The 21,702-nt window shown below is 49.6% G+C and overlaps 1 protein-coding gene across 8 annotated transcripts in view; it reads right to left on the reverse strand.

Annotated features, from left to right (window-relative positions):
• SYNE3 (spectrin repeat containing nuclear envelope family member 3) overlaps positions 1-21,702 on the reverse strand; it is a 96,282-nt gene that overhangs the window by 59,531 nt on the left and 15,049 nt on the right. For 3 of the 8 annotated variants that reach the window (XM_029239591.1, XM_029239590.1, XM_029239589.1), the window contains exon 1: positions 16,069-17,167. The exons of 3 other annotated variants lie outside the window; for them this stretch is intronic. In XM_029239591.1, the coding sequence (XP_029095424.1) occupies positions 16,069-16,108 (40 nt within the window). In that variant the 5' untranslated portion in view covers positions 16,109-17,167. Of the gene's footprint in view, positions 1-728; positions 1,547-16,068; positions 17,168-21,702 lie in introns of those variants that run through there. 2 more of the 8 variants (XM_029239595.1, XM_029239592.1) reach the window with 2 other exon arrangements.

The raw sequence follows: 21,702 nt of genomic DNA on the forward strand, positions 1-21,702 counted from the left end.
GCTGAGCCTGCGCGTCCGGAGCCTGTGCTCCGCAACGGGAGAGGCCACGACAGTGAGAGGCCCGCGTACCAAAAAAAAAAAAAAAAAAAAAAAAGAAGAAGAAGCTTCCAGAAGAGAAGCTGCACATTGAACGCCTGTGTGGGCTGCAGGTGGATGAACTGCAAACCAGGGTGGGGGATTTGAGGGGAGGGGGATAGACTTTTACTGTGGACCCCTTCTTGGAATAAAGTCTTTAAATGCCGAGAATAAACTGCAAGAATTACAAAGGAAACCAATCATATTAAAACATAGTTATCAAACTATCAAAAATCGAATTTATCACACACACACACACACACCCCCCACACACCACACACTACCTTACTAACACATTAAATCACAAGATCTAATGACAATGGGTCTAATAACTACTGGAATTTTGAAATACTGATGGGCATAAAATACATTTCAAGAAATCTACGATGACTGCAGTGCAACATAAAAATATATGTGACGAAGTTACAGCCACTGCTAATAACAGAGTAGGCTTTGATTTTGTTTTGCCTCCTGCATAACTGAAGAAATTACCGTCAGTTAGAGGTCAGTAGCAATTCTATCCATAGCCCCCTGTCAGTCCATGGACCTGGCTTAGAATCCACAACTGATGGAAAGGAGAGCCTGCTTCCTTACACAAGTTTAAAAGTTTAAAGTTAAAAAGCAAATGAGCAGCTCAAGAAAAGCCCACTCACAATTGGTTTATGGACCAGGAAGACATCCCTCCTTCGCATCCCTCACCAGGAACATCATGGATTTCCCTCCGTTTCCTCAATCGACTGCAACAGCTTCCGGCCCTCTTCCCATCCCTTCTCCGGGCGGGAACCAGAGGGGGTTTCCTAAAACACAAATCCAGCTGACCATTGCCCTGTTTAAAAGATACGTTGCAGCAGTCTTCTGACCGACCCCCAAGCCCTGAGCGTGACCCTGTTTCCAGCCTTGCTTCCTGCCATGCCTCCTCACAGCCAACCCCAGGGCAGATGTGCAGTTCTTAGCGCCTCTCTGACACAGCCAAGACAATGACCTCTGTTCCCTCTTCTAGAAGCGAGCCCCCTCCCCCAAGCATTGCTGTCCGGCGTGGAACCCCAGAGCATCGTGACCACCGACTATATTTTCTGGGCAGGCCACCTCCTCTCCTGCTGCCTTTCCACCTCTGCACCCCAGTGCTGGAGCGTCAAGTTACCAGCCCTTCATTAATGTCGACTAAAAGAACAAATAAGCCAAGGAAATGACCCATAGTACTGGGCTGAGCAGGGTGGGAAGCCTTCCAAAATGTGACAGGGAAAGTAGGAGCAACCGCCCTGGGCTTGGAATCTGCACATTTGCCCTGAGCACGCCTTTGCCTCTCTGGGCCTCAGTTTCCCCATCTGCACACTGTGAGTGTTGAACAGAGGGTCTCTGAGGGTCTTTGAGGTTGTGGGTTGGAAGGGTCCATATTACTGAGATCTCTGTGAGCCACGCCAGCTGGGGCCTATGCACCAGCCTCCGCCCTCAGACTGTCAGCCTGGTCTGGGCCCTGGTCCCCTTCTCTCCCCATGGACCCCTTCTCTCCCCACGGACCCCCCTCCTCAGCCAGTTCAGAGCACCCCTTCCAGCATCGTGGCCCCTCTAAGGCAGGCCGAGGTGAGTAGCCTCCCAGGGCCACGTGGAAACTCCAAAGGAGGTGGTCCTGGGGACCTTTTATACAGTGATGGGCACACTTTTGTAAAGGGTCAGGTAGTAGCTATCTTTATACTCGGCAGGCCATATACAGTCTCTGTTGCATATTCTTCTTTGATTTTACAGCCCTTAAAAAATGTAAAACCCATTTCACATTCACTGCACCAAAACAGACTACTAGCCAAATGTGGCCTGTGGGCCACAGTTTGCCAACTTCCGTTGTAGATGCTCCAAGGCTGTAACCAGCAGCTGCAGGGAGCCACAGCGGCCAGCAGGCAAAGTGAGCTGGCTAAGTGACCCACAGGCGTGTGTCCTGGGATTGGACAGATGTTGAGGCCAGAAGGACTTATAATTGGTCCTGGTGGTCTTGAGCCCGCTATTCACTAGCCGTGTGACATCTGCCCAGTCAGTTAACTTCTCTGAGTCTCCATCTCCTCACCTGGAAATGGGGTTTAGTCCGTTTGGGCTTCTGTAATAAAATATCACAGACCGGATGGCTTATAAACAGTAGAAATTTACTTTTCACAGTTCTGGAGGCTGGAAGTCCGAGATCAGGGTGCCAGCACAGTCACGGGAGACCTGGTTGCAGACTTCTCATTGTATCTTCACGTGGAAGAAGGGGTTAGGGAGCTCTGTGGGGTCTCTTTTATAAGGGCACTAATCCCATTCATGAGGGCTCCACCCTCATGTTAGAACAGGATTAGAATCACCTCCCAGATGCCCTAACTCCTGACACCATCACATTGGGGGTCAGGATTCCAACAGGTGAATTCTGAGGGGACATAAATATGCAGACCATGGCATGGGGACAACACCTAGATTTGATTAATGAAAAAACCTCCTACCCAGCATTTGGAACACATTCCATACTTGGAAGCAGTTCTTTTTTTACCCCAAATTCCTCTGGGGTCAGGTGGAGGGCTTTCCTTCTTTAGAAACCTGCATCCAGACGGAGGCTCTCACACCATCCCAAAGGTGGGTGTGGGGTAGGAACGGGGGTTACTAGCCATAGACTAATGCATCTGTGCATCTTCACAGCTGCTGGGTGCTCAGGATTCAGAGATGAACCAGGTAAGGCTCTGGCCCATGGGGCTCCGTGTCCAGTGAGGGGGCCAAAGTGAGCTTTGAGAGAGGGGAGTGCAAGCTGAGTGGGAGGTGCTGCAAGGATACTGGGGAGGCTCTCGACACACTGGGGGATGGGGAGGCTGGAGCTTGAGGATCGGGGGAGGCAATGAAGGAAGCAAGGGTCAGATCAGAGCCCCAGAGCCATGTCCAGGAGGCTGGGCTGGTCCCTGGGGGCAATCGGGAGCCAACATGGGTTCAGGTGGGAGTGACAACACTGATTCTGAGGTTCAGACGAGTCACCCTGGCTGGGGTGGGTGCAGAAGGGAAGCCCTTGCCAAGGGGGTGGGTGGAAGTGGGGTGGGGGGAGGGGGTCAGTGCAGACACGGGCAGCTGCATGAGGCCAAGGACCAGGCAGGAAGGCTGCAGGAGCGGGCATGGCAGGCACGCCTCTCTGGGAGGGAGGGGGGAATTCTCATCGTCCATGAGTTTGTCCTTATTGGATTGGTTGAGTGGACACAGGATTTAAAAACAATATGGAACTATGCATTTTCCAAACATTTTGGCAAAAAAAAAAAACAAAAAAAAACGTGCTCAGGCCTTTTTTAAAAAGCTGTTTCCATTTCCAAGTCCCTTCTTGGGTAGCAGCCCTGGGGTGCTGCTGCAGGCAGCAAGGGAGTGGGGCTCCAGGGGCGCCTCTGGGCTGTCCCTGAGGAACCAGAGACAGGATGCAGGCCCTTTCTGGTTCAGGCCGGCGTTGGCCTGCTGGAGGAGATGGTTAGAAAGGAAGCAGCCTTGGTTTTCAGCGTCCCGTGTGGTTATCACAAATGACAGCCAGAAGAGAAATGATCTTTTTTCCTTGATGACAGACAAGCCAGGGCAGGGCAGATGACAGAGCAGAGGAGAAGACTCAAGAAAGAGCATGTGTTCCGATGCAACCCGGGTGAAAAGGCACCAGCCTGGGAGACTGACGCGTCCACAGGAGGTGACTGGGGACACAGCTCTCCCGGAAATGGACTGTGAGGCTGTACTTGAGGGGAGGCCAAGAAGGTTCCAGAATCTGAGCTCCAGGCCTGAGCCATCGAGTCAAAAGGGGAGAGCTTAGTTAGAGTCACAAGGAAGCCTCAGGGTGAATGAGCAGGCAGAAGTGTCATAAAGCAGTGTGCGGTTGGATGGAGGGGGTTGGAAAACGTGATGCAGACTTGAAAAAAAAAAAAAGCCAACCAGGGAAGTGAAAAGGGTGCTGACATTTCCACCATAATGAAAGGCCTACATCCGTGCTAAGCACTTGTCTACAAGTCATCCATTTGGTCCTTGAGGGTGGGTCACACAGGAGGGAGCAGAGGTAGGGCAGCAGGGCATCCTCTCAGGCGGAGAGCTTCTGCTGATTGGCAGAGGGACCTCAGAAGAACTTCCTCCCCCCCCCCCCACCGACCAGCACCTTCCTCTTAGAATATTGGGGGCCTCACCGGGCACCTGCTCAGAATCAGTGCCCAGTGGGAAGGGCTGCCGTCACCTTCCGCAATCGCAGACAAGAACACTGAGGCTGGAGTGTCCAGGGCACAGGGCCATCAGGGCAGCACTGAGATTTGAACTTTGTTCTGTCAGATTTCAAAGCCCAAAGACCGTGAGTCTAGTTGGACAGGGTTCAACCAGGCAGAGTGAATCCACTCTGAGTCCAGCTGTGAACCAGAGGGACCCGGCTCCATGGGGGTGAAGGAGCTGAGAAGCTGCCAGGAGACAAAAGGGAACCCAGAGATCGGCTACTTCCACACCTTGGCTGGAGGGGGCAAAGGAGGAGGTGATGTTACCAGACCCGGGCTGGGAGCCTCTAAGCGGCAGGAACTGGAGCCCCAAGGGAGACATCACCCCAACCAGGGCGGAAAGGCTGCTGTGGGCGAAATCCCTGGGCCAGCACAGGGGAACCTGAGCGATGCAGCCCGCAGGGGTCAACCCTCCTGTGACCCAGGGGATGGGAAGGAAGGTCTCCCAGCCCAGGCCTGCGAAGGCTGCCCATCTGTAGATGGAGAAGGACACCACCTCCCTTTGCCCTGATTCCGGGCTGCCTGAGCAATGGGCCAAGCTGCAACTTGGTCTGCGAGGGACCAGCCTTGCAGGACAAAGGACAAGTTACTGGCACTGACACTGACCATTTGCCGGGTTGACCTTGAGGGGGAGTCCACGGGAAATCAATCAGGGCTCAGAACCCTGTGTCCTGGGGGCAGCGGGATTAGAGCCCTCCGTCCTCTCCCTTCCCCTTCCTGGGCCTGGGAAGCTGAGGCTGCAGGATGGAGGGCCCTACTTGGCTCTGTGGTGCCAGTGGTGAGGGTCAGACACCCCATAAAGACCAGGTTGGGACAGCTCCCCGCTCCAGCCCCTCCAACACCAGAAAGGCAATATAAAACATTCTCTGGGAATGTGCAAACACTCTAATACCGCGTGCCATTCAATGATCTAGACACTCCAAGAATCCTGCTTAAGACCTAACCAAACCCCATTAGGGAATGCCCCTAAAACAGGACACCAAATCCCTCCCAAGCAAAGAAAGGGGCAAAGTCAGGTTCAAAGAGTGACTATTATGTGGCTGACATTATTAGTACCATTTTATAAGGATGGAAACTGAGACTCAGGAAAGCAAACAGCCTGCCAGAAGGTGGTGGATCCAGGATTAACAATAATAATTCTAACAGCCCACGTGCATCTTGCATTCTGTACGTGCCTGACTCCGTGATAAAGGGCTTACAGCTATTAACTCATTTATCCTACAGAGACTAATGAGACACTTATCCCTATTTTATGGCTGAGAAAACTGAGGATCAATGATACTAAGAACACTGCTCAAAAGTCAGATGGATGTTAAGTAACGGGGACAGGACTGGAACACAGGATGGCCTGAGTCCAGAGCCTTTGCTCTTAAACACCACGGTGCTACCCGGCTTCCACGCCCCCGCCTGTACCCCCCAGAACCCACTGACAGCCGTCCACGCCTCCTGTGGGTCGTCTTCTATGAGCATCCGAGCTCCAGGAAGGTGACCGCAGGGTGTAAACCTGGGGCTCCGCTCAAGAATCTAGAATTGGATTTAATAAACTGAGCCCCCGGCTGCCGGGCCGCCTCAGTCCTACGGTGTTCAGCCACCTGGCCCTCTGCCAACCCAGCTGCCCCCTGGCATTTTGCTCTAGAACTCAGAACCTTCAGGATCCAGACCCAAGCAAACCCCAGCTCCCACGGCAGGCCCTATAGGCCAGTGTGCTTGCCCCTCCAACCTGGCCAAGGGCCCACACACACAGTTTCCACCCTTACTCATTCCCACTGCTCTCCCGTACACAGATGGGATTTCAGGGACCAAGCAGCTGGTTTTAATCCCAAAGCCTATTCCAAGTGAATTCTGGGAACGCTTTTTTGTTTACTTATTGCAGATGACGTCACGGAGAAGCCACAGCTCAGAGCATCGTTCAGAGCGCCAGGATGGTCCTGGGCCATGCTCTCTTATCTGGCATTCACAGAAGGTGATTCTGAGAGCAAAGCGTGTAAGAAGCAGGGGCCGGTACCCTCCGCAGCATCTTAATTGGTCATTGGACCAGGAACTCTCACACCATCTTATTTCATCTTACAACAGCCCTCCCAGGTTGCTGAATCTGGAGTTGGGAACAATTACTGGGCTTTATCCCGTCAGAGATAACCACAGGCTTGGAGGGATTAAGGGACTGAACCAAAGCCACACAAACTACAGGGCACCACAACCCACCCTCTGTCCATGAGCTTGTCAATGTTCATACAAGAAACCCCGCTTAGTAACAGGGTTCTGGGGTCCACTTTACAATTCTAGCCACAAAGGGGACTGCTTTCAAGACAAGTGCTCTGAGAGGGATTCTCAAATCAGCTCTGCCATCACTGACAAATGGTATTTGGTAGTGAAAGCCCACTGTGCTCTGGCCCACCTCCTTTCCCAGATAGCTGACTATAAAACAGCATTTCCAATCACTCTGAAATTAACTAAACCCAAGCTCTCCGTCAAAGGGCACAGCGTGGAGGACGCTAGGATTTCTACCCGGGAAACGCTGGCCTTGCAAAGCACAGTCAAATATGGATGTCTGCGAGAGGGAGAGAATGCAAAGTGCAACTCTAAGAGAATGGGGTACCGAAGGCCCGACCTCCCAACGAGGACAGGGGCATCCCTTGGGCAAGGCAAGTGGCTCCAAGGTGCGGGGCCTCGGCTCCTTGGGCCAGGTGTCATTGGCTCAGGCTGCTGGGAGGGCAGCCAATTAGAGGGCGCGAAGCGGAGGGCTCCCTGAGGGGGCTCTGAGAAGCATCCTACCAGTAGCCCTGGTCACGTAGTCCCAGTCGGCTGCTGGCGGTGTGGCTAGGGGCGATCAGAGGCCGGGGAGGCAAGGACTGGCCATCAGTTGCGGGTCAGAGAGCAGCAGTGAGCAAGGCATCAGACTAGTCCAGGACTGGGTGGGACACCTGCGGACCGCAGGCGTGAGTCTGGGCAGACCAATCAACGCTGCCCAGCCTACCTCTGATTCGGAAACGGGAGCTTTAGGTCGGTTTTGGTTTTTCACACTGTGGGTCGTGGCCCAACCCCATGCCTTGGCAGTGAAAGCACCAGCCGCACTCCCAAGTACCCTGTAGATGAAATCTCCAAGGTCTTGTCCCACCAGAGAGGGTTCCATTTGCCGTGTGGCAAGGCCCATCCCAGGCCCTGCTGAAGAAGATCTGACCAAGGGGATGGAGCTTCCAGGATGGATGTTGGCCCCTTGTCCCTGCACCTTTTCTCCCCTCCCTTCCCCAATGGCCCAAGGCAGCGTCTTCCGTGACAGCATGGCAGTGACAGATGTCCTCACACCTCCTCCCCAGGACTCTCTGTTATTGGCCCTGGGAATCAGGGGCCCATGCCAGGCCCCCAGCGCCTCATACCTTCTCCTCAGGTAGGACTCTTCCCTGCAGAGGAGTGATTCCAACAGTCACCCCTGAACCCACCAGACCTGCCTTACCTTCCTGAACATCTCCCATGGAACCGGTGCCCCCTCCCTGGACTGTCTGCACCACAGCCCAAGGGAGCAGGTTCAACCACAATGACCACACACACCTCCTGTGGCCCTCAAACCTGAATTACACATGAACAGATGTAAATGTCCTTTGACAGATGAATGGATAAAGAAGATGTGGTACATATATCTACATGTATATCTATATATGCAATGGAATATTACTCAGCCATGAAAAAGAATGAAATAATGCCATTTGCAGCAACATGGATGGACCTAGAGATTATCATACTAAGTGATGTCAGACAGAAAAAGACAAATACCATATGATATCACTTATATGTGGAATCTTAAATATAACACAAATGAACCTATCTATGAAACAAAAACAGACTCACAGACATAGAGAACAGACTTGTGGTTGCCAAGGAAGGGAGGGTGGCCAAGGGAGTTTGGGGTTAGCAGATGCAAACTATTATATATAGAATGGATAAACAACAAGACCCTACTGTATAGCACTGGGAACTATATTCTATACCCTGAGATAAACCATGATGGAAAAGAATATTAAAAAATGTACGTATAGGGCTTCCCTGGTGGTGCAGTGGTTGAGAGTCCGCCTGCCGATGCAGGGGACGCGGGTTCGTGCCCCGGTCCGGGAAGATCCCACATGCCGCGGAGCGGCTGGGCCCGTGAGCCATGGCCGCTGAGCCTGCACGTCCGGAGCCTGTGCCCCGCAACGGAAGCGGCCACAGCAGTGAGAGGCCCGAATACCGCAAAAAAAAAAAAAAAAAAAAAATGTACATATATAACTGAATCACTTTGCTGTACAGCAGAAACTAACCCAACATTGTAAATCCACTAGACTTCAATTAAAGAAAAAATACAGTTGTGAAAAGAAAAGAAGAAAAGAAAATTATGGCTGCACAATAATATACCTTCAGAACCACGCTTAGCAAGAAGGACTTCAGAAATGAGCGCTTTCTACTAGATGAAAACGTCTTTGTATTCAAAAGCATTGCATCAAGATATAGGGTTTTTATTTTTTTGTTTGTCTTTATTAGATAAAAATTTCAAAACTTCTCATAGAACTCATGGTCTTGGGGCTCCCCTGGATGTCCAGTGGTTAAGACTCCACACTTCCATTGCAAGGGGCACGGGTTCGATCCCTCGTCCAGGAACTAGGATCCCACATGCCGCTCGGTGCAGCCAAAAAAAACTCATGGTCTCCAGAGAAATCCTCCTCATATCCCAATTTGAGAAACCCTGGCCTGGAGGATGAAGGGGACTCCTCAGGGACCCTCAAGGATGAGATTCCCACCTAACCTACAGCCCTGACTCACCAGGGTGCCCCTGGTCCCTGCACGCCAGCTGTACCACACTGCTGAAGTTTCTAGAAGCTTAGAATCTTGAGTGCTGCCTCCCTAGCTCAGTTCTGCCTGGTGAGCCTCCCCTACCCCAATACACACCTCCTTCTAGCAGACTCTTCCCTGTTCTTTCAAGATTCAGTTCACTCAGAGGGGAAACCCTTCCAGCTTCCTTCCCCTCATAGTAACAGCTCCTCCCTTTCTTGGGTGCCCACGGGACCCTGTGCATGTTACCACTTACTATCCATTTACTAAACACTCTGAATTTTCCCATGTTCTCCATCCAACAACCCCAGGAGGAAGGTACTACTATCAGTTCCATCCCACAGTGAGAAAACTGAAGTTTAGGGAGGCAAGGTGAGTAGCTACGAATCCAAGACAGAACCCAGAAGTTTGACCTCACGGTTCATGCTTTGCTGTTCGTATCTGTTGACACAAACAAGTTCTCTGAAGGAGGGCAGGGTCAGATTCATCTTACTGATTAACTGGAGATGGGGTGGACTTTGTTTTTAACAGGTTTATCTGGGGGTAAAATTGATAAACAATAAACACATTTCAACTGTAGGGTTCGACAAGTTTTAACATATATACCTACAAAACCATCACCCCAATCAAGATAATGAACACACCCATTACCCCAAAAGTTTCCTGATTCCACTTCTAATCCTTCCCTCCTGCCCACACCCTGACCCAGTCAACCGCTGATGTGCTTACTGTCTCTAGAGGTTAGTTTGCATTTTCTGGAGATTTTTACGTAAATGGAATTATATATATATATATATATACACACACACACACATATATACATATATATATATATACATATATGTATATATATATATGGGGGGCAGGTGATGTGGTCCTGGCTTCTTTCACTCAGCATAATTAGTTTGAGATTCATCCACGTTGTTGCCTGTATCAGTGGTCCATTCCTTTCCATTGCTGCGTAATATTCCATGGCATGTGGAGACCCGCTGATGGACAGTTTTTGGCTGTTACAAATAAAGCTGCTCTAAACACTTGTGTATGGACATACACTTTCATTTCTCTTGCAAAAATACCTAAGAGTGGGACTTCCCTGCTGGCGCAATGGTTAAGAATCTGCCTGCCAATTCAGGGGACACTGGTTCGATCCCTGGTCCGGGAAGATCCCACATGTCGCGGAGCAAGTAAACCCGTGAGCCACAACTACTGAGCCTGCGCTCTAGAGGCCGTGCTCCGCAACAAGAGAAGCCACCGCAATGAGAAGCCCGCGCACCGCAACGAAGAGTAGCCCCTGCTCGCCACAACTAGAGAAAGCCCGTGCGCAGCAACGAAGACCCAACGCAGCCCCAAAAAAACAGAAAAAAAAAAAAAAATACCTAGGAGTGGAGTGGCTGGATCAGATGGTAGGTGTATGTTTACATTCACACTGTTTTCCAAAGCAGCCACGCCACTTTTCATTCCCATCACGGTGGATGAGAGTTGCCATTCCCACACGGCCCTCTATGGTCAGTCTTTTTAATCTTAGCCCTTTTAACCAGTGGGTAATGAAATCTCATTGTGGTTTTAATTTGCAGTCCCTAACGGCGAACCATCTGATTGCCTTTTGCGTTTGTACTTTAGGACAAGTTACTAAGCTCCAGACTGCGCTCAGCACTTCCCAGGCACCTCCTCCTTTAAGGCTACCGTGCTCAGTGTGGGCCCGGTAGGCTGGAGGCTAAGGGAGTGAGAAGGTCAGTGATGGGGAGACAGCCAACAGGAAGTTGCTCCAATTTCGAGGGCGCTGCCGGCTGACTCCTTGAACCAACAGCCAAGAGTGTGTAAAAACAGATAAACAAATGGAGTCCCTCACGTATGCGTGGGGCTCTCGGAGCTCCCAAAGAGCGGTGCCATGGGGCCCTTATCCATGCTCCTGCGAGCCCCTGGTTCAGTAGGGACCTGGATGTCTGCTCAACAAGTCGTGTGGCTGCCACGGGGTCTCCCAGCATCCAGGATGGAAATCAACAACTTCCGAGTCAGCAGTCCAGCACCACTGAACTCAGCCTGCTGTTCTCATTTGAATGTGAACTGCCCATCTTGATCACTGCTACCTTGATCAAGGTACCTGAGACAGATACTGACACATAGTAGGTGCTCACAAATGTTCATGGGTGGATAGATAAATCTGGAAAATATAAAGAATAATATTTACCCCCATTGGCATTTAGTAGGTACTTGATAACTGTTAGTTCTAGTCTTTTTTAAAATTTTAATTAATTGATTAATTTATTAATTTTTGGCCATGCCCCGTGGCTTGCGGGATCTTAGTTCCCCGACAAGGGATTGAACCCAAGTCTCGGCAATGAAGGCGCCGAGTCCTAACCACTGGAGCACCAGGGAACTTCCTGGTCTTTTTTATTAAAAGGAATATGTGTGGAGCCAGAAGGAGCATCTTACCAGCCCTATTTGGTCCTCAATATACACAAGCTGCAGGTTCAGGGAAACTTGGGAAAGGCAGGGATGGGGGAAGGGTAGGCATTAGCACAGACTCTGTTAACCCCCAAATCAGAGTCTTCCTTCAGGCCACGGGTTGGGGGCAGAGCAGGCCCCAAAATGGAATTAGGGCGCATGGGGTCCAGCGCAGGCTCTGCCACTAACCAGCTCCAAACACCAGTCTCTTTGGTCAAATGAGAGCAAGAATTTCTGCCTGACCTCCTCCTCTCTGAGATGGGGGAGCTTTAAACGGGAAGATTGTTTTGAAGGGAAGGGGCACATCCGATTCACCTCCGGGCTTTTTTTTTTTTTTAACAGAACGGCTGTTGGGAAGGGACATATACACTGCCGAGAAGCTCTGCTTTATTCAAAGGCACAGAACTGTAATGATCCCCAGGCAACCTATAGGCTAATTGCACCATGTTACCATGTCACACCGTGTAATAGCCGTGGGCTGTAATAACCAACTGCGTAGCGGGCCTAACATACTGGGGTCAGTGCTACACTGTTCCAAGCTACAATTCCAACCTGTAATAACCAGAGGCCTTAATAAGAGCTGGCTCCTTGTGCCAGGCCATGTTCCTAGAGCACCTTATAGTGCTTTAGAAACAAACAGGCTACCGGGTAGGTGCTAATATAAAACCCCATATTAGAAGATAAGGAAGCAAAGCACAGAGATGTTAAATGACTTTCCCCAAAGCGTGCAAAGCAGGGATTGAAACTCGGGCAGCTTGGCTCCAGAGCCTTTTCCTTAACCACAGCGCCTTGCCTGGGGACAAGAGGTCAGTAGTCGCCTGGTCAGTACATTAGGGCTGGTTAAATGCGAGTTAAGAAGGAGCTGCTGTGCTGCTGGACGGCACGTGGAAGAGCTGTGAAATATACTACACAGCTCACCCGACCATTCTTCAGATACTGCCCAGAGCAAGCGCTCACATTTGGGCCAGGCCTGTGGCCCTACCAGCAAAGCCGAGTTTTGCCATCTGCCCCCCTCCCCCTGCACCTGCAGCCCTTGGGACACAGTGCCAACCAGAACACGCCACTCAGCTCCATGACTGTTGTTGACGTGTCTGTCTTCCCATTAGACTGTTGCTGTCAAGGGCAGAGGCTGTGTCTCATCTGCTCTGTATACCCAGGCCTGGAGCACAGCCAGCATGGAGGAGGATGGCGGTGTTGCTTACTAAGTGAGCACAACACTAATATTCTTGGAAAAGCAGGGCTGGCTCCCATGGGGCCAGGCCAGGGTAGGGAGTTCCTGAAACTGCCCACAGGTTTCAGACTGGCTCCAGATCTCAGGCTGCAGGGCTAGGCCTCATGGGACAACCCCAGGAGCCAGTGAAAAGTACTGCGGAAACCTCCCTACATTTCCGCATGTAACAATTGGACCAGGACTTCCCCAGCGGTCCAGTGGTTAAGACTCCATGCTTCCACTGCAGGGGCTCGGGTTTGATCCCTGGTCAGGGAACTAAGATCCCACATGCCGTGCAACTCGGACAAAAACAAACAAATAACAACAACAACAAAAACAATTGGACCACCTCTTGGCAATCCTCTTATCTAGCTGTGCCATTTTACAGATGGGGAGACTGAGGCTTAGAGAAGGCGAGAGACCCACCCAAGATCTTGCAGCAGCTCAGTGGCAGAGCTATGGCCAGGACTCATCTTGGTATAAAAACATCTCTGCCTCTGAAGGAAAGCATTACATTTCTTCAAAATAACCCACAGATAAGAAACAATCAACTCTCATATTTATAGACAATTAATTTTCAACAAGCGTGCCAAGACAATTTAATGGGAAAAGAATAGTCTTTTTAACAAATGGTGCTGGGACAACTGGATATCCACGTTCATTCAAAAGAATGAACTTGGACCACTACCTCACACTATATACAAAAATTAACTCAAAATAGATCAAAGGCCAAATTGTAAGAGCCAAAACTATAAAACTCATAGAAGAAAACATAGGTGCAAATGTTCCTGACCTTGGATTAGGCGCTGATTTCTCAGATGTGACACCAAAAGCACAAGCAACAAAAGAAAAAAAAAGATAAACTGGACTTTATCAAAATTAAAAACTTTTGTGTTTCAAAGGACACCATCGAGAAAGTGAAACAACAACCCACAGAATGGAAGAAAATTTTGCAAATCATTTACCCACTAAGGGACTTATATCTAGAAAGACAAAAACCCAATTATAAAATTGGCAAAAGATCTGAACAGACATTTCTTCAAAGACGACGTACATACGAATAGCCAATAAGCACATGAAAAGATGCTCAACGTCATTAGCCATCAGGGAAATGCAAATTAAAACCAAAAGGAGATGCCACTTCACATACATAAGGATGGCTATAATCAAAACAACAGACAATAACAAAGTATCGGTGAAGATGTGGAGAAAGTGGAATGCTCTTATGCTGTTGGTGAGAATATAAAAAGTATAGTCACTTTGAGAAGTAGCCTGGCAGTTCCTCAAATGATTAAACACAGAGTTACCACATGATCCAGCGATTCCACTCCTAGGTATATTCCAAGAGAAATGAAAACATATGTCCACACAAAAACTTATACACAAATGTTCACGAGAGCCGAAAAAGTGGAAACAACCCAAATGTCTGTCAACTTATGAATGGATAAATAAAATATGTTACATCCATACCATGCAATATTACTCAGCAATAAAAAGGAATGAAGTAGTGATGCGGTTATAACATGTAAGAACCTTGAAAACATGATGCTAAGTGAAAGAAGCCAATCACAAAGGGCCACATATTGTATGGTTCCACTTATACGAAATGTGTAGAACAGGCAGGTCTGTAGAGACAGAAGGGAAATGGGTGGTGCCCAGGGCTGGAGTGGATGCATGGGTGGACCGGGGATTGTGCAGGTTTGGGGTGGGGTAGTAAAAATGCTCTAAAAATGACTGGGGTGATGTTTTTACAACTCTGTGAATATACAAAAAGGCATGGAATTGTACACTTTAAATGCACCCATTTAAATTGTATACTGTGAATTATATCTCCATAAAACTTTTTCTGTAAAAGAAACAATCAAAATCTCCAAACTAAGAGGGCCCTTCAAACAGACCTAATTTAAGCACCCATTCCTGTGAGAAACAGACCCACCCCCGTGAGAAGTTACTCAATTCCATTTGACAGCATTTGCTGAGTTAACACTAAAAATATTTTTTATACTTGAGAGGCAGGTCTTTTTTTTTTTAGACAAAATAATTTAAATGTTCTTAAATATTAAGAACATAAAATATCCAAAAACTATGACAATATTTCTGTTTTACATTATGGACAATTACAGAGAGATCAGAGACATAGATTTATGTTAACATTAAGAGTGACAAAAAGAATTCAAGACACAAAAATGACAGGGGAGAGCCAGTGAGACGCAGGTCTTAACACTCATTCCCATTTTACAGACGAGGGCACTGAGATGGAGCAGTTTCGTGCTCTGCCCAAGGTCCCAGAGCTACTAGTTAGGAGATAAGGAGTCAAATCCAAGACCAGTCGGCTTTAACATCCAGATGTACACAGCGGTGAGCCAGGCGCAGGCTGCGGGTTATAAACACGGTCTGCGTGACCGCAGACCCTGAGGCTCTTATATGCTCAAATGGAGCGGCACATGAGAAACTCTCGGAGCCTAGAGAGTGGAGCCATGATGCTGATTAGGGGATCCAGGGAGGGGTTCACAGACGAGGGGACACACTGACTGAGATGGAAGGATGAGCAGTGTCTGGATAAGATGACAAGTGGGAAAGGGTGTAACAAGCTGTTGGACCAGCATAAGCAAAAGCTGGGAAAGTGCAACGCCAAGTTCAGGCGGCAGAGTGGGCTTGGGAATTGCTAAAGGAAGCTGTGACGGACAGGCAGGCAGGGGAGTCAGAGGGGTGCACTGACTTCCCTCTGTGGGCACTAGGGAACCAGCGAGGGTCTGTGAGCAAGGGAGTGGCGTGCTCTGATCAGTGACTGACCCACAGGCAGGGAGGGCAGCGCCTGACCAATTGTCTGGAAACAATGTTGCACTGAGAAGCGTCCAGGCAACCTGGAACCTTCAATCACCTGCTAGGAAATGCTTTGTAAAGTGCTGTTTAACCCCAAGGCATTCTTTTTATTGGAAACCTGCTCTTCCACAAAGAAACCAGAGTTCAAGTCCAAGGATCTTTTCTCCACTGCTGACTGAATGTGCAAATATCTGATCAGCTGTGGGGAGCGGCGGTCATTCCTCCCCACGGTGTCTGCCCTTGAAGCTAGTCCCCGTGACCCCCTCCCAGCAAAGCCCCCAGCCTCGCACCCCAGCCTCGCACCCCAGCCAACACTGTTTGGTGGGTAACGAGTGTTCTGCCTGCTCCTACCCTGTCTCCACCCCAGGTCATCTGTGACCTTATGATTGCCCTGGGTGAGTGTCAAGGTCATCATGAGTCTTAACTTTTGTATGCTAAAGGAGGCCCCTGTGGGCTGGGGAAAATGTCACCCAAAGCTCCCATGTATGAGGTTACCTGCTGGGTGCCAGGTGCTGGGCAGGTGCGGTGCATCCATTACCACCAACCACCAAGGCAGGGGCGACCGCGTCACCTTACAGATGGGGAAACTGAGGCTCAGAGGGGCCAGCTCTCCTGCCCAGGTCAGGCAGCTACTGAGGTGCAGTCAGGGGCAGGCCCAGGTCTGTTGGGCTCCAGCGCCCATGCCATGCTGCACGACGGCCAGCAAAAGGAGGAAGTGAGTCAGGAAGGCAGAAGAAGGAGGGTTCCTTTTTGAGTCAGAACAGGATGTCCCATCCCACAGCCGACTGATACAGAGGCTGGGGGCTGGGGGGAGATGAACCCCTGCAGGTCAGACTGACGAGGTGCCCAGGCCAAGTCCTCTGCAGGGAGCGTGCCTGAGATGGGGGACTAGCTGAGAGGCATGCCCAGTTTGGGCGGGACTGCGATGGGCCCAGTGATGCCAGGCCTCTCAGTGTATGGCTCGAAATGAATCAGGCCAGATGGGGCACCAACCAGGCTGTGGAGGCCCGACCTGGGTTTCCAGGAACTGACGGCCGAGAAAAATCCAGCTCACCCTCACTTCTCTCCCTCTGTGCCTCTCACTCCATCCAGCCGCCAGGCCAGGTGATGATGAAGGGCGTGCCCTCTAAGGACCCGTGTGAACAGGCAGAGAGAGGGGCCCATCTCATCTTCTAACCCAGAGCCACACCAGGCCCAACTTCCCTCTGTTCCAGAGCTTGGGAGACGATTTATTCATTTAATGACAGATCTTGTTGCAACGCCTGCTCCGTACCAGATGCTGTGGTTGGTGCTGAAGATCAGAGAGGTGAACAGGACCGACCAGATCCTGCACCCTTGGGTCACCTGACAGCTCAGGCTCCCTTCCTTCTGCTGGAAGGTGGACACAGCGTTCAGAGTCTTCTCAACACCCTCCCACCCCCGCAGTCTCTACAATACGGCATTTCTTGACCTGAGACCTTCTGGTATCCACTAGCTCACCTCACAAGTGTCCCGTGGGTAGCACTCACTAAATTCACTTTTCAAAATGTGTCTGTGATGGCTTCCCTGGTGGCGCAGTGATTAAGAATCCGCCTGCCAATGCAAGGGACACTGGTTCGAGCCCTGGCCCAGGAAGATCCCACATGCCACAGAGCAACTAAGCCCGTGGGCCAAAACTGCTGAGCCTGAGCTCTAGAGCCCACGAGCCACAACTACTGAGTCCACGTGCCACAACTACTGAAGCCTGCGTGCCTAGAACCCGTGCTCCGCAACAAGAGAAGCCATGACAATCCGCACTGCAACGAAGAGTAGCCCCTGCTCACCACGACTAGAGAAAGCCCGCGCACAGCAACGAAGACCCAACACAGCCAAAAATAAATAAATTTATTAAAAAAAACACAAAACGTCTCGTGGACCAGGGGTTTTAACCTGCCCCCCTCCCTGACAATGGGTAAGACCCCCTGGATTAGGCTATGAGGGCTCCCTGAGCCTCCTGAAATCTCACGCAGCATCTCGTGTGCATGCTTGTTCTCCTGGCAAGGTCTGCGGGTCTCATCGGCTTCCCGAAGGCCCCCTGACTACCGCTACACCGGACTCATGGTGTTAATTATCAACGTTTCTCCTTGTAAATGACCCAGAATATTCCCTGGGGTGGATGTCACAAACTTTCCTTAATCATTTCCATTTTGCTGGACAGTTATGTCACACTTTTGTTGTTTTTCTCAGTCCAACTAGAACATATGCAAATTTATGACTGATTTAACATTTGAGCAAGATGTGTACCCCCCCTGGCCACAAAGCAGAGCCCTAATCTACTCTAGTATTAACCCGCCCAAGAGGTCTTCTTCTGACCGGGAGAATTCATTTTTCTCTTCGGCATCGGCAGCTGGCCTTCTTTTCAGGGCTGTTTTCCACAAAGAAACAAAGTTTGTGGTCACATGGCTGAAGCTGCCTGATGTGTAACAAGGAGGACCAGAGACTAACCAAATCTGGGTGATGTTGGGTGGTTAGGCTGGGCTGGGCAGGGTGGGGCTCACTCCTGGTGAGTCACTGCGCTGGACACCCTCCCACCACCACACACACACACACACACACACACACACACACACACAGTCACGGTCACAAAGGCCTGCCTCTTCCAGGACACTTCCTAACAGCTGCTAAGCGTGTAGACTCTAGAGCCAACTGGCTGAGCAGATTCAGGCCTAACTTTGCTGCTGAAAAACAATGAGGCCTCAGCCAAGTGGATTCAACTCCTCTGACTTCACTTGCTCATCTGTAAAATGGAAGTAATAATAGTATGAACTTCTTATCACTGATCTGATTAAGTGAGTTACACTGGTCAACGGTGCTGGTAACCAGTAGGTGCTATATAAATGTTTTAGATAAACACTGAGAAACAGAAGATGCCACTTAACTGTCCAGCAAAAAGAAAATGGTTAAGGAAAGTTGATGACATCCATCCCGTGGAATATCCTGGGCCATTTACACTGAGAAACGTGATGATTAACACCATGGAATAATGCTGTGTCTGAAGAGAAAAAAGAGCACGTTGCACACTATTTATAATAGCCAAGACATGGAAACAACCTAGATGTCCATCGACAGATGAATGGATAAAGCAGATGTGGTATACACACACACACACACACACACACACACACACACACACACACACACACACACAGTGGAATACTACTCAGCCATAAAAAAGAATAAAATAATGCCATTTGCAGCAACATGGATGGACCCAGAGATTATCATACTAAGTGAAGTAAGTCAGACAGAGAAAGACGAATAGCATGTGATATCACTTACATGAGGACTCTAAAATATGACATAAATGCACGTACAAGACAGAAACAGACTCACAGACATAAAAAACAAACTTATGGTTACCAAAGAGGAAAGGGGGGAGAGGGATAAATTAGGAGTTTGGGATTAGCAGATACAAACTGCTATATATAAAATAGATAATCAACAAGGTCCTACTGTATAGCACAGGGAGCTACTATTCACTATCGTGTAATAAACTATAATGGAAAAGAATATGAAAAAGCATAATGAATCACCTGGCTGTACACCTGAAACTAACACAACATTGTAAATCAACTACACTTCAATTAAAACTCTTTGCTCTCTAGACCAAGGGCTGAAAAGTTTTTCTGGAATGGGTCAGATAGTAAATATTTTAGGCTTTGTAAGCCAGATGGTCTCTGTCACAACTATTCAAATCTGTAGTTGTAGCGTGAAAACAGCCATAGGCAGTATGTAAATGATGAGCATGGCAGTGTTCCAATAAAACCTTGTTTACAAAACCATGTGGCATTTGGGCTGTGGGCTGCAGTTTGCCAACTCCTACTGTGCAAATTATACAAAAACTGTGTGAAAAAAGATAAAGATTGAAAGGAACACAGGAAAAAGTAGAAGGTTCTCTTAGAGCACTGGAATCATAGGCACATTTTTTAAATGTCAATTTCTTTAAGGTGGTAGTAGTAGTTTTTTAAAAAAATTAAAGTACTTTAAGACTGCGTACATTCTAATAACAAATTAAGAGGTTTCACAGTTCCATTCGACTTTTTAAAATAAGTTAGAATTAGGAAGCCCAGCTTTCACATTATGCTGTATAGAAAACGTAGTCCATGAAGTACGGCCAGCGTGGGACTGAATCTTGCTTCTTTATCTACTAGCTGTGTGACCCCAGGCAAGTTTATTAACCTCTCTGTTCCTCAGTTTCCTTGTTTGTAAAGTGAGGATACCAATGGCACCAAACAAGCATACAAAGGCCCGGCACTGGGCTTCCCTGGTGGCGCAATGGTTAAGAATCCGCCTGCCAATGCAGGGGACACGGGTTCGAGCCCTGGTCCGGGAAGATCCCACACGCTGCAGAGCAGCTAAGCCTGTGCGCCACAACTACTGAGCCCACGTGCCACAACTACTGAAGCCCACGAGCCTAGATCCCATACTCCACAACAAGAGAGAAGCCACCGCAACTAGAGAAAGCCTGCACACCGCAACGAAGACCCAACGCAGCCAAAAATAAATAAATAAATTAAAAACAAACAAAAGGCCAAAAATAAATAATTAAATTTAAAACAAAACCAAAAAAACAAACAAAGGCTTGGCGCTGAGCCTGGGGTACAGTAGGCCCTCAATACAAAGACGTGCCTTTCAGACCTACAGGACCCATAGGACCCACACAGGCAGGATCTTGCTGACCCTGGGTCTGTGTCATCACCAGGATCAAAGCAGACTAGAAAACCCAGCATGCTTTACTTCTCACCTAAGAAAAATACCCTCCTATGGTTTTCAGGTTTGGTTTATAAAAGGATACAGAACAACTTGAACCCCACTTTCATTTAATAAATGGCACCCCAGCTGTGAGAAGAACAGCCAAAAGAAGGCAGGGTTTGTTCCAAATGGGAGTTTTCGGAGCAAGGGAATTCTCGGGGCTGCACTGGCCGAACCCCTGGGGAGATCCACGTCCCCACAGGGGATCAGGCCCAGCGTGCTTCTCCCTGGGGCCTGAGCCCCTGGGCCCTGAGTCTTGAGGAGGCAGAGGGAACAGAGTCCTCTCTTTTTGGCAGAAAGGGGCACTTAGGGTTCAGAGTCAAAGGCCCTTCTGACTTAATCCCTCCAAGGCTCCACAGCCCTTACCTGAGAAAGTCCACAACGTGTCCCAGGACAGTTGAGGTCCTTCTCCATCTATCTCTGCAGCCTCACCTCCCACCGATTCCCACCTCCTCTTCCTGAACCAGAGCTCCCTGGGGCTCCCTGTACATAGCATGTGGCTTCCCCCCTCAGTGCTCTTCTTTGCCTGCCCACATTCATTCATCAGTTCTGGCACCACTGCCTCCAGGGAGCCCTCCAGGATTTCTCAGGGTGTACCGGGCTGGGAACTAACACTGTTAAGCATGTACCGGGTGGCAGTCCCCATGTTAGGTGTTTACACGCAGCTTATTGAGGTCTCTCACCTCTTGTTAAGTAGGAATGATTGTCTTCTTTATATAAAGAAATCAAGGTCCAAAGTGGTTCAGTGACCTGCCCAAGGTCATACAGAAGGTATCCTGCTGCCTTGTTCTCCCCAACAGTCCCTTAGCAGAGCCCAAGAGGTTTAAAACTGTCCGCACTCTGCTGGAGCTGCAAGGTGGTATCCACTGAGCCATCCAGAAGAGTCCATCCTCCTCATCTCGACGCCGTGCCTGATATCTGGAAGCCTCAGAGCACCACTAAGACTTCCCCCAGGAGCCTTCACCTCCCAGGAGTCCAAGGTCAATCGGTAACAGGCTGTGCAGATTATAATTAGCACATGCCAGTTCCTTCCCAGGCTTCAAGACGCCAGTTTTACGATGTGTCTGTGTGAAGCCAAGGGCACCGGCCTTGGGGACTGATTAAGTCTTCAGTCCTTGCCCTCCGGGGTGGGGGGCAACATGAGGGGGTCACCAGCAGGGGTGAGTCACGTCCTTGCAGACACAGAGGTGCCACCCAAGCCCCTTGGACCTCAGGACCAGGGGCTACCAATACCTAGGCAGCAGGGAGATGCCACCTGGGGCTCTGGGGAGCAGCGTGTTTCCTGGGCATGGGGCACTTGGCCCTGCCGGACTCCACTCCTCCCTCCCGGAGGGGACTGTGTGTCCAGGGCTGAGCTCC

This window comes from Monodon monoceros, unplaced genomic scaffold, assembly GCF_005190385.1.
Source record: "Monodon monoceros isolate NGI ecotype Baffin Bay Population unplaced genomic scaffold, NGI_Narwhal_1 Super_Scaffold_21, whole genome shotgun sequence".
In the NCBI taxonomy this organism is placed as follows: domain Eukaryota; kingdom Metazoa; phylum Chordata; class Mammalia; order Artiodactyla; family Monodontidae; genus Monodon; species Monodon monoceros.